This window comes from Carassius auratus, chromosome 9 (genome assembly GCF_003368295.1).
Source record: "Carassius auratus strain Wakin chromosome 9, ASM336829v1, whole genome shotgun sequence".
NCBI classification, from domain to species: Eukaryota; Metazoa; Chordata; class Actinopteri; order Cypriniformes; family Cyprinidae; genus Carassius; species Carassius auratus.
This window is the reverse complement of record NC_039251.1, coordinates 3,022,384-3,038,477: the sequence shown is the minus strand read 5'-3', so window position 1 is coordinate 3,038,477 and position 16,094 is coordinate 3,022,384. Positions and strand designations below refer to the sequence as shown.

At 41.7% G+C, this 16,094-nt stretch overlaps 4 protein-coding genes across 7 annotated transcripts in view; 2 read left to right on the top strand and 2 right to left on the bottom strand.

The window, feature by feature from the left end:
• LOC113109181 (NACHT, LRR and PYD domains-containing protein 3-like) overlaps positions 1-8,331 on the top strand; it is a 113,894-nt gene extending 105,563 nt beyond the window's left edge. Inside the window, exon 10 of the mRNA XM_026272821.1 lies at positions 7,881-8,331. Coding sequence (XP_026128606.1) covers positions 7,881-7,885 — 5 coding nt within the window. The 3' untranslated portion in view covers positions 7,886-8,331. The remainder of the gene's footprint in view (positions 1-7,880) is intronic.
• Positions 1-16,094, bottom strand: part of LOC113109173 (NACHT, LRR and PYD domains-containing protein 12-like) — a 1,059,377-nt gene that overhangs the window by 420,788 nt on the left and 622,495 nt on the right.
• Positions 1-16,094, bottom strand: part of LOC113109178 (NACHT, LRR and PYD domains-containing protein 12-like) — a 365,574-nt gene that overhangs the window by 201,443 nt on the left and 148,037 nt on the right. The window lies entirely within an intron of this gene.
• Positions 1,763-5,044, top strand: LOC113109195 (zinc finger BED domain-containing protein 4-like). The gene is made up of 2 exons (XM_026272846.1): positions 1,763-3,335; positions 3,922-5,044. The coding sequence occupies exons 1-2, from the start codon at positions 2,314-2,316 to the stop codon at positions 4,403-4,405; spliced, it is 1,506 nt and encodes a 501-aa protein (XP_026128631.1). The 5' UTR covers positions 1,763-2,313; the 3' UTR covers positions 4,406-5,044.

The window sequence follows — 16,094 nt, the reverse complement described above, 5'->3', positions numbered from 1 at the left end:
ACAGATGATCGGAAAGTGATCTGTCACGTCACATTTTCTAACGCCAAAACGATATTGTCTGAATTTTGTAATAAAATGGACAGAACCTGAGAGCTGAGAATTGTAAATGTAATTTATATAGATCAGTGAGTGGTGGCATATTACAGCTGGAATATCCTAACTTTTTGAAACAAAACAATGCAGTAGCCTCCGTGTATCATTACATTTCTGTCTCACCTCAGCAGTCAAGTCCCTCCATGCTGACATCTTCACTTAAGTCTTTTGCCTTCCAGCAAATAATTTATTTATCTTGACACATTTGGTGGCATCTGCCTCAAGTGCATGTCATTTTCTCTCTCTCAACTTTCGGCCCTTCCTTTACGCTTAGATATTTTATTATTTAACATATTGAATTTCGTTACAGTTGTAATGTGGACGCTTTTCAAGGCTAGAACTTGATTCTGATTGGCCAATCAGCAGTGAACACGTCACGTCTCGCAGCATCATGCGGCTTCATGAGAGAGACACATAAGGCCGGAATTGGACTATACAATATACTTACGAATATTTATATTATTAATATATTAATAATGATTTAAAAACAAAATACATAACGCACCAGCCCAACCAGACCGCGGCCCAACCGGGAATCTCCCGGTAGTCCCGATGGCCAGTACATGCCCGCTACCACATGACAAATATCATATGTCTGCATTAAAAGGTATAATTTCTGCTTTTTGCGGTGCAATTTTAGTTTGTGATGAAATGTTTTCACCAGTTATTTTACTACGGATCAATGTATTTCTTCTACAGATTTCTGCTCATTCAAAATCAGATACAGATGAAGTAGCTCTGTAAGTCAATCGACTGGCGCCGATACAGGATGGCTACCTCCGTGACGAGCTCTGCATATGTTTTTGTGTTTTTCTTAGTTTGTCCTGTCTTTAGTTATATTCCTGCCATCAGTTTCACCAGGGAAGAACTGCTGAACATTCGGCAGAACCCACCACAAGATGTTTTTCCGGATTTCAATTATTCAGACGTTTTAGTGAACGTTGTTATCGGAGGAGCGGCGGCGCTGATCAAGCGCTGCAGGATGCGCAGACGGGGGAAGCGAGCGAGAGCGCTCGTCAGACTCAGGAAGCGCGGATTTCGAACGCCATTGCCTAGCGTCCATCTGGCAAATCTCCGCTCTCTACCCAACAAAACGGACGAACTCCTTCTGCTTTCTCGGACAAATAAGGATTTCACACACTCTGCTGCTCTGTGTTTCACGGAATCCTGGCTGAATGACACCATACCGGACAGCGCGCTCCATCTGCCGGACTTTCAGCTGTTTAGAGCGGATCGCGAATCAGAATCAACTGGGAAATCGCGCGGCGGCGGGACATGCTTTTACATCAAAGAACGGTGGTGTACAGATGTAACTGTGTTAAAGAAGACGTGCTGCTCAAATCTTGAAACACTCTTCATTAACTGCAAGCCGTTCTATTAGCCGCGGGAGTTTCATTCGGTGTTTACATCCCTCCGCAAGCGCATGTGAGCTCAGCTTTACAGAAACTTGCTGATCAGATCACAGAGACAGAACAACAACACCCGGACTCTGTTTTAATCATTCTCGGGGACTTTAATAAAGCCAATCTGTCCCGTGAACTGCCAAAATACAGACAGCATGTTACTTGTCCCACAAGAGACAGTACTATATTGGATCACTGTTACACCCCAATAAAGGATGCATTTCACTCTGTTCCACGAGCAGCTTTGGGACGTTCTGATCACCTTCTGGTTCATCTTATACCGTCGTACAGGCAGAAACTAAAATCAGCTAAACCTGTATCAAGGACTGTAAAAAGATGGACTAATGAATAAGGGTGCTCCGATTGATCGGTCGCCGATCATAATCGGCCGATAATAGCTTTGGGATGTTTGATCGGCCGTCTCTATAAAGGCCGAGCCAGAAAAGCCGATCAGATGACGCAAAACTCGCGAGACGATTTTTTTACGCACTGCTAAAAATGGCTTCACCGGTCTGGCAATTCTACGTGGTGTGCGAAAAAAGATAATACATTAGCAATCTGCAACGTGTGTACCAAGCAAATCCCATGAGGCGGAAAGCATGCAAAACATTTTAACACCACCAACCTCATCAGACATTTGAAGGTTAGTCACGTAAAGGAATATGAGCAGTTTTCAAAGTTAGCTAGCGCAAAGAGAGAGCGAGACAGTTCGGCAACTCAAGCGCCACTCACTCAGCTGTCAGTAACAGAGACATTTCAAAGAAAGCAACCCTACAGCAGGGACAGTAAGAAGCATAAAGAGATATCAGACAAAATAATGGAATTCATTTGCCTAGATCACCAGCCTCTGTCTGTTGTGGAAGACGAAGGGTTCCAGCGACTCATGTCCTATTTAGATTCACGTTACACTCTGCCAGGGCGTAAATATTTCACTGATGTGTGCCTGCCGCAGTTATACCAAACCGTGTTTACATATGTCGACAGCCTTATGAAGGACAACATAACATCGATTGGTTTCACTAGTGACATTTGGAGTGCGAGTGTATGCCCCATGTCCATGTTGAGCCTCACTGCGCAGTTCATTAATCAAAACTTCGAACTACAAAAAGTTGTTCTACATTCTCAAAAGTTTTCAGGGTCACACACCGCAGAGGCTCTTGTTGCTGCATTCAGCGACATGTTTCAAGCATGGGGAATCCCGAAGGAAAAAGTGCATGTTATTCTAAGGGATAACACAAAGAACATGGAAAAGGCCATGAGGGATGCCCATCTACCCAGCCTGCCGTGCATGGCGCATTCACTCCAGCTCGCTGTGACCGAGGGAGTCATGTCACAACGCAGCATCGCTGACATAATCGCTTCTGGAAGACTCATCGTCGGTCATTTCAAACACTCCCCGCTTGCTTACTCACGACTTCAAAGTATTCAGAAACAACTGGGCCAGCCTATCAAGAGACTACAGCAAGATGTACCTACCAGGTGGAACAGTACTGTATACATGCTGCAGAGTCTGCTGGAACAGAAACGTGCCCTGTGTGCTTATGTAGCCGACTATGACTTACCCTCCATGTTCACCAGTAGCCAGTGGAAATTAGTTGAAAATATGATTTCGCTACTCACCCCATTTGAAGAGCTCACGCAGCAGATCAGCTCATCCACTGCATCGGCTGCAGATGTTATACCATCCATCAGAGCTTTAACTCGTCTTCTGGAGAAGACAGCAGAGACTGACCACGGTGTAAAAACTTCAAAAGCCACGTTGTTGGAAGCGGTCCAGAAAAGATTCCGTGACATTGAATGTGAGCGCCTGTATAGCATTGCTACAATCCTCGATCCGAGGTGAGAAATCTTATTTTACACATTTGTTTGTGTGAGTGTGTGCGCGCGCGCATCAGAGCGTATTAAAGAGCATGCAAATGAGTATTTCAAACGTTTTAATTCATAACTGATAAAAATATATATATTTTTGACTATTCTAGTAAGCTCCTTAATTCATATAGCAAGAATAGGCATATTTGGTCTAAATGATTGATACAAGAAGCTATTATTACTGAAATAGTGTAATTGTGTTATTTTGGGTAGGCTTGTATTTCCTTAAAATTCTGTTAAATTTGCTGTAAACATGAGCATTTAGAAGAGTTATTAATAAGATTAATAATAATAATAAAAAAGCATATTTTTTGGAGTATGCTAGGCTGACTAATCATAGCAAGAGCCAATCATAACCTTCAAAATTAAATAATAGAACATTTTCTTAGTATAGATTTTCCATTTTTCTTGTAATTTCTCTGTGCTGTTACATATTTATTTTCTAACATGGAGCAACTGTAACCCAATAATTAAAGTATTTTTGATTCTGATTTTTGACAAATTCAAATTCAATTTAAATAAATTAATGAATGTTTTGTTTTCTTGTAAATTAAAGGTACAAAGACAGATATTTTTCTGACGCAGTCAAGCCCCAGATACGTGGACTGCTTTCTAATGTCCTGGCCACTGGATTGGAGCAGCAGGATGGTGAGGCGAGTTTGGCTGCAAGCGGGTCCGGACCCCCAGAGAAAGTACCACGAACCGGCTCCTTGCATGCTATGTATGCTGAGTTGTTGGGTGGAGATCAGGAATGTGGTAGCAGTGAAAACAGCAGCTCAGCATCATTGCAATTGAATTTCTACCTGTCAGAGCCAGTTATCGCTCAAAGTGGACAGCCACTTGTTTACTGGCAGAACAATAAAAGCCGCTTTCCCGCAGCACGCACCTACCTCTGTGCACTGTGTACAAGTGTTGATAGCGAACGACTTTTTAGCACAGCAGGGAATATTATTGATGAGAAGAGGAACAAGCTGTCAGCCAAAAATGCAGAGATGCTTATATTTATAAAGAAAAATCTGCCATTGATGCTTAAGAAGTAAGCTTTGGGCAATCTAATAATCTCTATCCCCCCTCTCTCTTTTTCTACCTCTCTCTACCTCCCTAAATGCCCACAAAATCTGAATGAGTATCTCAGAAAGCTGTTATAGATATACAGATATGGAAGTTGTTAGTTATTAGAATGTTTTGTTGCTGTGCACTTTACTACCTGTGCTCCTTGAAATGGTGTTTTACAATAACCAATGTCTGACTGACTTAAAACAATATTTTGGCTATAGCCTTTTTTGTTGCAGTTTTAAAAGTAGCCTAAAGCTAAATTTAAAGACTCAGATGTTATGTCTTATCTTATTTTATTTATATATTCTCCAGGAAAGTTGTATTAGTCAAGTCCTAAGTTGTTCCTAATAACCAAACACATGCTGCTAAGTTAATTTGTTGGAAATGTTGCTTCCAAATAAATACACAGTTGTCAATTCATGATGCGTTGTCTTCTCTTAATTGTAATACTTAATGTGCATTGTTGTTAAATATTGTTTAAAAAATTATGCTACATGATAAATAGAAGGCTTCAAATAGACCCTGTAATCGGTGATCAGTATCGGTATCGGGTGATACAGCTTCCAGCAATCGGGGATCGGTGATCGGCCCCAAAAATCCTGATCGGAGCACCCCTACTAATGAAGCAGAGCAGGATTTACAATCTTGTTTTGACCTCACTGATTGGAGTGTTTTTGAAGCTGCTGCCACCGATCTGGATGAACTCACAGAGACCGTAACCTCATATATCAGTTTCTGTGAGGATATGTGTATTCCTACAAAGACTCAACTAATTTACAATAATGACAAACCGTGGTTCACTGCAAAACTCAGACAGCTCCGTCAGGCCATAGAAGATGCTTACGTGAAGGGGGACAATGTCTTGTATAAACAGGCTAAATACACACAGGAAAAAGAGATCAAAGTGGCAAAGAGGAATTATTCTGAAAAAATAAGGACTCAGTTCACTTCCAACGACTCCGCATCAGTGTGGAAAAGTCTAAAGAAGATCACCAATTACAAGACACCACCCCCCAGCACCGTAGAGAATCAACGACTGGCAGACGATCTGAACGAGTTTTACTGCAGGTTTTAAAGAACACCCATCACCTGCCCTGAACGCCTCCCCACACAACCATTCGCACCCTTCACAACTCCTGCAAGCAGCCCTGAATGCCTCTTCAAACAACCGTTCACACCATTAACAGCCCCTGCAACCCATCCTGAACACCTCTCCAATCAAGCACTCTCACCATTCACACCTCCTGCATCCCCCCTCTCAGGTGGGGCACCTGCAATTCAGATCAGCGAGGATGCGGTGCCCCAGGTCTTCCGGAAGCAGAAAAGGAAAAAAGCACCAGGCCCAGATTGTGTTACACCAGCCTGTCTGAAATCCTGTGCTGACCAGCTGGCCCCCATCTTCACACAGATGTTCACACAGATCTTCAACAGATCGCTGGAGCTGTGCGAAGTCCCTTCATGCTTCAAACGTTCCACCATCATCCCCATCCCTAAGAAACCCAAAATTACAGGACTAAATGACTACAGGCCTGTGGCTCTAACGGTTTTCAGTTTGCCTACAGAGCAAACAGGTCTGTGCACGATGCAGTAAACATTGGACTGCATTATGTTCTGCAACACCTAGACAGACCGGGGACTTATGTGAGGATCCTGTTTGTGGACTTCAGCTCGGCCTTCAACACGATCATCCCAAACCTCCTCCTGCCCAAACTAAATCAGCTCTCCGTGCCCACCTCCATCTGTCAGTGGATCAACAGCTTCCTGACAGACAGGCAGCAGCTAGTGAGGCTGGGAAAATACACATCCAGCACCCGTACAATCAGCACCGGAGCTCCCCAGGGCTGCGTTCTCTCCCCACTGCTCTTCTCCCTGTACACCAACGATTGCACATCTAAGGACCCCTCTGTCAAGCTCCTGAAGTTTGCAGACAACACCACACTCATCGGCCTCATTCAGGACGGTGACGAGTCTGCTTACAGACAGGAGGTAAAAGAGCTGGCTGTCTGGTGCAGTCTCAACAACCTGGAGCTTAACACGCTCAAAACAGTGGAGATGATGGTGGACTTCAGGAGAAACCCCCTGCACTCCCCCCACTCACCATCATGAACAGCCCTGTGACTGCAGTGGAGTCATTCAGGTTCCTGGGAACCACCATCTCTCAGGACCTGAAGTGGGACAATCACATTGACTCCATTGTGAAAAAGGCCCAGCAGAGGTTGTACTTCCTCCGCCAACTGAGGAAGTTTAACCTGCCACAGGAGCTGCTGAAACAGTTCTACTCCACCATCATTGAATCCATCCTCTGCACTTCAGTAACTGTCTGGTTCAGCTCAGCTTCTAAATCTGACCTCAGAAGACTACAGAGGGTAGTCCGAACTGCTGAGCGAATCATCGGTACAACCCTCCCTTCTATTCAAGAACTGTACTTATCCAGAGTGAGAAAAAGGGCTGTCAAAATCACTCTGGACCCCTCACATCCAGCACACTCCCTCTTTGAACTGTTGCCATCTGGTCGACGCTACAGAGCACTGAGCACTAGAACGACCAGACACAGGACCAGTTTCTTCCCTCAGGCAATCCATCTTATGAACAGCTGATAATAACGGCGGACACACTACACTTTATATTTATATACACACATACACTTTATTTATCTAACACACATACTTAGTATACACTTAAATTTTGCACATAATATATATATGTACATACATAACTGCATTTTGTAATATACCTGCCTACAATTGTCATTTGTATATTGTCATTCACTATCTACTTATTTGTATTTTTTATTCTTTTATTATGTGTTTTATGTTCTGTCGCTGTCATTCTGTTGTACTGCGGAGCTTCTGTCACGAAAACAAATTCCTCGTATGTGTAAACATACCTGGCAATAAAGCTCATTCTGATTCTGATTCTGATTCTGAAGATTATATTTGTTTGAATGCATTATTGAGAAAGCGATTGCGTGTGTATAATTAAGTGTTGTAGTAGTCTACGTGTTTAAGTCATGCTTTCAGCTGAAAATATTCAGTATTTAGAAGAATCAAACATCCTTGAGAACTATAACTTCCCGCTCATGTCCATATAGCCTTCATAGCCTTCACATTCTTTCTGATTTGAGTGATCCTTATCTATCAAGCTAGCTAAATATGTTTAACATGTGATTTCTAGCTAAATATCCAGTTATATTATGGTCTGTTGGCATGAATTGTTCTCGTGACGGAGCGTTGCTGGAGCGCTCTTGGAGCGAGTGAAAACCACGACGCTCCGACTTTTAAAAGATCTGCTCCTCGCTCCAGTCAAAATCACACGCTCCACTCCGCGCTCCGCTCACATACTCTGATTCATATCTCTGACTGTAATATGAATATACTGTGTGTTTCTGAGCTGGATCTGCTGATGTGATGTGACAGCAGTAATGTCTCATACTCATATCTGACTGTCTGTGTGTTTTAGGGTAGGACTCTCAGTATTTAGACGTCAGTTCAGTTTCCTCAGGATCAGCTGATGGTGAATAAGAGCCGCTACAGGAATCAGTGATGTGAAGTTAAATGAATGCATGGAAGTGTAATGTGTGGAGCAGTGTTGATGAACAGAAGAAACAAGCTTCAAGGAAACTGAACAAATTCAGCAAAAGACGTTTTTATCCAAAGGACATTAAGAAAATAGTTGATATGTTTATACAGCACTGAAAACCAAGAAAATCAATGTGATATTTTCAGTGATGGTCTTATATCCTGAGCTGTCCAGATTTAATATAGATCATCATAACTGTGTATCCTGAAATTCAGAAATAGAAAACTTATCACTTGTACATTTTCTTATATTTTAATCCAGTCTAACATTTGAGTGTGTAACCTTTGTATGTATGTGTTTATTTTTATTAAAATATGTTTCATCTCGAGAAGAGGGACTTCCACTTGATATCGTCATGATACCTAACATTTCTCTTGTGCTTGTGCTCTCTGTAAATTCTTGTCCTTCACTCTCTGTGTCAGTCTGTTCTTTCTCTCTTTCATCCTGCCTATTATTCACCTGTGTCTTAGAGTCATTTGGCTGCTTCTTGCTACTCTTCCTGAAGAAGGATGCTATATCTGCTGCCTTTCTCTCCATTTTCCACACATTTCACTGACTGACTGACATCAATACCAATCAAAACATAAGCAAAACATATCAACATTAACATGTTTGAAAAATGGCAAAAAAATGTAGGATTATTGTTGAGCAACGATTAGATGTTTTTGTTGTAGGTACCTAATTTTATCTTGACTTTATCTAGATCTAGAACTCTGCGTCATGCGCATGACGATGCAAATATGATGAGAGCGCAACGGTTATTCACATCCATCTAACGTTAGCGTGTTTACATAGAAAAGTAACTTTACTGTATATAAAATCTTTATATATTCATTTATTTATTCAGAGATAAAATAAACATAGTTTTGAGCATCTGAGTCGGCTAATATGAAGCTAGCTAAGTTAACTGCTCCTTACGTTACCTGTTTGTTGCACAGGACAATGATAAAACTTCAGACACAAATAGTTGAACGGAACTAAAATAATAATTTATCTGACTTTAATAACTCACCTGAAAAGATTTGTTTGTGTGCTCAAACACGAGTTGAACCAGGCACAAAAGCGAAGCTTCACTCCTCGTCTCTCTCAGTCCTCGACTTTTTACAAATGCTGGAAAGAAACGCGCGCTACGGATAACGATAACGCATTTGCCTGTAAGTGACAAGTGATTCAATTGTCGCGATAGTTTCGCAGTCGGAATGTAATCTTTTTGCCATGATCGATCGAGGTCATTTTGATCAAAATCTAAGAAACTAGATCGGGGTGGCCATGATTATTTCCATGGCCACCCCTGCCCCTGAGCTCACGTGCGCTTGTGGAAGAATGTAAACACTCACCAGAATGAACGAGTGAAACTCCCGCGGTGAATAGAACGGCTTGCAGTTGACAAACAGCATTTCTAGATCAGGACAGCACATCTTCTTTAACACAGTTACATCTCTACACCAGCGTTCATTGATGTAAAAGCATGTCCCGCCACCGTGCGATTTCTCCGTTGATTCTGCGTCCTGATCTGCTCTAAACAGCTGAAAGTCCGGCAGATGGAGCGCGCTGTCCGGTATGACGTCATTCAGCTAGGTTTCTGTGAAACACAGAGCAGCAGAGACAAGGTGGTTTTAACTTTCTTGATTTTGCTTCCTTAAACAATACGTTTAAGATCAATTGGTTGAGGCAGTTCTTGAACGATTCTGATTCCTTATGGAATGCTATTCCCAATTATATTTTTTCTAAAGTTGGTGGTCTTCCCTTTCTGTTAGTATGTAATTATAATATTTCTAAATTACCCATAAAATTGTCAAATTTCCATAAACAGGTACTTCTGGCCTGGCACTTGATTTACAAACATAATTTTAGCCCCCACAGGTATTTTATATGGAATAACCATGATATCCGTTACAAACATAAAACACTCTTTTTTTCAGATTGGTTTAATAATAATATTCTTTTTATCCCATATAATATTCGTTTATAAATAAATATTCGTTTCTCAACTTGTAAATCCAAATGGTCATTTGTTTTCTTATTCTGAATTCTTAACTAAATATTGTATTCCTGTCACCCCACGAGACTTTGCCATAGTGATGGATGCCGTTCCCAGTGGATATATTGCACTTTTGAAAAACTCAGGCAATTCTTTACTCTCTTCTACCTCCTGGTTACAGCCTTGTGAGACAGCAATAGGGAAGATCTGTTTTTTTATCTAGTCCCTCTCTTAGGAATAGAAAGATTAGAGAACTTTTTCAGAATGATATTATTACTGTCCCATGTATAATATCATATTGGAGTAATTCTTTTAATGATATTCCTTGGAAGAAAGTGTGGTCTCTGTCCAACAAATATCTAATCACTAATAAGGTTAAAGAGGTATCATTCAAGTTGCTATCGATTCTACCCAGTCAATCTTTTTATCAAAAAAATTTTCCAGAGTTGGATCCCTTATGTTCCTTCTGTGGAGTGGAAGATGAGTCTATACCTCACCTTTTTTGGGATTGTGTTCATGTAGCTACTTTTTGGGAAAAATTTGTACGTACGTACTTATTAGTAAATTTTTCTATGGGGTTTAAGGATGTGTTATTTGGTTGTTATAACTCTGACAAAAATCTGAAAGACAAGTATTTTCTTGTAAATCTTTTTATTTTTCTAGCCAAGTTTTCTGTACCCAAGTGTAAATTTTTGTCTGTCAAACCTATTTTTATTGTCTTTTGAAATTACCTTAAATATTACTTGAGTACTATATCTTATTCCAACAATGCCAAAGCTTTAAAATCAGTTACATTATGCACAAAGTATAATATTTATGCTTTTTTATAATGTAAACAAAAGGGACTCGAGGCATCTCTGTCTCTCTTGAATTTATTTAAAGGATATATTACCCCTGGCTCAATTATTATTATTTTGTAAATGTATTTTTTTTTTAATTTTGTTATTATTTTGTTTTACTTTTATCTATTTTACGTGCTTTTTACTTTACTTACTCTTTGTCTAGTGTTGATAATCATTTTATTTTTTGTTTTTGTAGATGAAACTGTATTTGCTGCTATGTTTGTTCAATAATAAAAAAAAAAAAAAACGGAGCAGCAGAGAGTGAGAAATCCTTATTTGTCCGAGAGAGCAGAAGGAGTTTCAAAGAGTTTCTATTAATGTGGCTTATTGTAACACTTTTGTGCAAACGGTGTGCTACCTTGATTTTATCAAATTATATAATCACATCTATTCATTTTACAGTCCTGCTACTAGCATTTTATTCAGACTAAAACCCCTTTAATTCGGGTGAGAAAGGTTTTTTTTTTTTTTTTGAGTGACTTTTGCACATATAATAATACCACTGCAGATGCATTTCACAGCATTAAGGTTATCTATTAATTGATCTTTAATTTTAAAGACGATCAATCATCAAAAATTGACATCCCTAAATGCAAACAGTTGGATTGTATTGAACTTATTTTATGACAAAACTGATTGAATTTGAATTGTGTACATTTTAGTTATAAACGAGTGTAATTTAAGAAAAATGTATATTATATGGGATTTAAAACAGTTTTGAATTTGATATTGATATTTATTTTTTTTAACTGAATATTTAACATTTGAAATTTAACATAATGGATTTTTTTAAGGCAAAGTGTTATAGACATGTATTTTCAGTTCCGCTGCTGGCCAAATGTGTGCCCTAAGCAGGATTGTATTGTTGTGCCCCCCTTCCTCAAATATGATGATGGAAAAAACACCTACTATAGGGGTAAACACAGAACTTTAATCAAATAAAAAGTAAATGAATACATTTTATTATTTACAAATTACAATTGTAGCTCTCGACATTAACCTATGGCTATAATTTTATTATGAATCTAATTTATTTATAGTCTCAAGCATTCAGAAATCATGCAAAAGAAAATTAAGCAGTTTTACTATGATAAAACCATGGTTTATTTTTGTAAGGGTTGTGATATGAACCTAAAAAAAAAAACTTTCACAGGAATGTGCCTGAAAGTGATAAACGGGCCTCGTTTTTACCTAAATTATTTATAATTTATTTTAATATATATTAAAAATGTATAAGGTGTGCATTGTAGCTGACACCTAAATGAACTCATTACAATTGTTTTATGACTAAAAGTCTTTCTCCTCAAATGCTTTGAACTTCAAATTTCCGTTTGAGCCCATGTGAAAAAGTAGCATAATTTACATATGATTTACAGTTTATTTTAATATCAAACATTCAATTCAATTGTGCATTATAGCTGACACCTAGATGAACAATTACAGTTGTGACTGTAAGTCATTCTCCTCAAATGCTACTGACTTTAGAAAAGTGTATACCAATATCGCATCTAACTCTAAGTGGTCTCTGGTGTTTGTTTTAAAGTATATTTGGTGTAAAAGTAGCATCACCGTGTCTATACGGGACGCAACAGCTTGAAGTGACAAAGCGTCCTGTAAAGAGCTCGGACTCTGTCAGAAATAGAACAGGAATCCGTTTGCTGTTGGAGATTTCACATTCAGTGTAGACACTATCACTGATTATAATCCACCGGTTCTTCTGTCTTCAGTCTGGACGAGGTGTGAGCGTCATAACTCCAGGGACGGATGAACACACGGCTCTACTGGACACGTACTCGGAGAACTAGACCAGAGGGACCCCGCCGAAATACTGCTGCTCCCGGAACCAGATTTCAGACAGACACCTCAGATTTCTGAACCAAGTGGAGCTTGAATGTAATTGTGATGGCTGGTGAAAGACAGTCCGGAAACAAATGCGAGTTAACAGGATTTAATGAAATGAATACAAGTAGAACAATGACACACAAAGACGATGGGACGATAACACTCCAGGGAGACGGTGGTTGGTGAGAAATCCAGCCTGAAGTGGAGTGTAGGTGGGAAGTCCGGGTCTTGGTGGCGTGAGGCAGCAGGAGAGAGTGGCACTGGAACTGCGGGGAATGGAGCCGAAGGTAAGAGTCCGTGGCTGAGTGATCGTGCGGAGAGTGGATGAGGTTCTAGGGAAAAACACAGACATCCTAACGCAAACTAACACTAAAGCCAGACGGGGTAACACAACGACATGAAACAACGATCTCACAAACACAAGACGTGAGACAAGCCATTATATAGGAGATGAGTAATGAGTGGCAGCTGTTGCTGATACAATTAACGGAGACGCCCACAACTAATCAGTGCAGACGCAGAACACACAGAATTCACCACAAAGTGTAAACAACCCGAGATCACGGTTTACCAACTGTGACAGTATCCCCCCCCCCCAAGAACTCCTCCTGGGAAATGCTGGTGGCTGGTACCCTACACTACACTGGAACGGAGAGAGGCCCGTAGCTGACACTGGCAACGAATTGTGGGCGTACTCCACCACAGAGAGTTGTTGACTCCAGGAAGAAGGATTCTTGGAGACCAAACATCTCAACGTCCTCTCTAAATCTTGGTTGGCTCGCTCAGACTGTCCGTTGCTTTGGGGATGATAACCCGACGACAAGCTAACTGACGCTCCTAATAACTTGCAAAATTCTCTCCAAAATTTGGATATAAACTGGGATCTGATAAACTGTCTGAGACCACATCTACCGGGAGGCCATGAAGCCGAAAGACGTGATCTAACACAGTAACCGCTGTCTCCTTGGCTGTCGTTAATTTGGGCAAGGGAATGAAATGTGCCGCCTTCGAGAACCGGTCCACTACAGTCAAAACGACTGTCATGCCATTAGAGGGCGGGAGGGCGGTAACAAAATCTAGAGCGATATGTGACCAGGGTCTCGAAGGGACAGACAGCGGTTGAAGGAGCCCATCAGGAGGTCGGTTAGATGACTTACCACTGGCACACACTGAGCAAGCCAAAACAAAATCGCGGACGTTGCGAGCCATACGTGGCCACCAGAATCGTTGTCTAACCAACCCATTAGTTCTACTTATCCCTGGATGACAAGCCATGTTGGAACAATGACCCCACCGGACAACTTCGGACCTTAACTCCTCCGGCACAAATAAGCGGTTCGGTGGGCAACCGGACGGAGGCGTTACCCCTTCTAAGGCCGTCTTGACCTTCGACTCGACCTCCCATACGAGTGCTGAGACAACTAATCTCTCAGGCAAAATACACTCAGGAGTAACGGGACGGGCGGAGGGATCAAATAGACGTGACAAAGAATCGGGTTTAACGTTCTTGGAACCCGGGCGGTACGATAGGGTAAAATCAAAACGACCGAAAAAAAGTGCTCACCGAGCCTGCCTGGAATTGAGTCTTTTAGCAGTTCTAATGTATTCTAAATTCTTATGATCGGTCCAAACAATAAAGGGAACCCCTGAACCCTCTAACCAGTGGCGCCACTCCTCCAACGCTAATTTGACCGCCAACAACTCTCTATTGCCAATGTCATAATTACGTTCGGCAGGAGATAATCGATGAGAGAAAAACTCGCAAGGGTGGACCTTATCGTCTGAAGCAGCACGTTGGGACAACACTGCTCCTACCCCCACCTCTGATGCGTCGACCTCCACCACGAACTGCCGTGTGGGATCAGGGGCGATAAGGATGGGAGCCGAAACAAAGCGGTTCTTAAGGTTGGAAAACGCAGTTTCAGCTGCGTCAGACCACCTGAACGGAGTACTGGGGGAGGTCAAGGCTGTCAGAGGTGAGGCTAGTTGGCTGTAATTACGAATAAAACGCCGATAGAAATTGGCGAACCCCAGAAACCACTGTAGGGCCTTACGGGAATCTGGAGATGGCCAATCTATCACAGCCTTAACCTTGTCAGGGTCCATTCGTATTCCCTCAGACGACACGATAAACCCTAGGAAGGGGACCGACTGTGCATGGAATACGCACTTCTCCGCCTTGACAAAAAGCCCATTCTCTAGTAACCTCTGGAGCACTCGTCTGACATGTTGGACATGTTCCTGGAGAGATGAAGAAAAAATCAGTATGTCATCCAGGTAAACATATATAAACTGATCTACCATATCTCTCAACACGTCATTCACGAGTGCTTGGAAAACCCCGGGCGAGTTGGAAAGCCCGAACGGCATAACCAAATATTCAAAATGCCCTCTAGGGGTATTAAAGGCAGTTTTCCATTCATCCCCCTTCCTGATGCGACCAAATGATAAGCATTACGTAAATCCAATTTTATGAATACCGATGCTCCCTGCAACCTCTCGAAAGCTGAAGACATGAGTGGTAATGGATAAGTATTCTTAATAGTAATGTTGTTCAGCTCCCGGTAATTGATACAAGGTCGCAGAGAACCATCCTTCTTACCCACAAAAAAGAACCCCGCCCCCGCTGGAGATGAGGAAGGACGGATGAATCCAGAGTCTAGGGAATCAGAAATGTATTTCTCCATGGCCTCCCTCTCAGGAATAGAAAGAGAGTATAACTTGCCTTTAGGCGGAGATTTACCTGACACTAAGTCTATGGCACAGTCATAGGGACGATGCGGAGGAAGAGGAGCAGCCCGGGACTTACTGAACACTTCCTTCAGGTCCAGATACTCTACGGGCATGTTTGGCAATGCCATGGTCTCCTTCTGAAAGACAGACACAGGAACAACAGGACAGGCAGAAACCAAACAAGACTCATGACAACTTTCACTCCACAATGTGATAGTGTTCGAACCCCATTCCACTCGTGGATTATGTTTGGACAACCAGGGGTGACCTAAAACAATGGGAGCAACAGGGGAGTCCATGAGAAAAAAGGATATGGTTTCTTGATGATTGCCGGATGTGATGAGTGTGATGGGTTCAGTATGATGGGTGACAGGAGGCAGTTCCTGGCCGTTGAGTGCGGTGACATGGATGGGGAGAGACACAGGACGGACAGGAATGTTCAGGTGATATGCAAGTGAAGAATCAATTAAATTACCTTCGGCTCCGGAGTCCAGAAGAGCTTGGCATTCATGATGTTGATTCCTCCACCGCAGTTTCACCGGAAGGAGGGTCGATAATGTGGGTGAGGACTTCTCGGCGGAGATCCCACCCGATAGTAGCCTCAGGTTTACTATCGGGCTGACTCTTTTACCGGGCAAGAGTAGTTGTTATGATTAGCGCCTCCACAGTACAAACATAGTCCTTGGGACCTCCGCC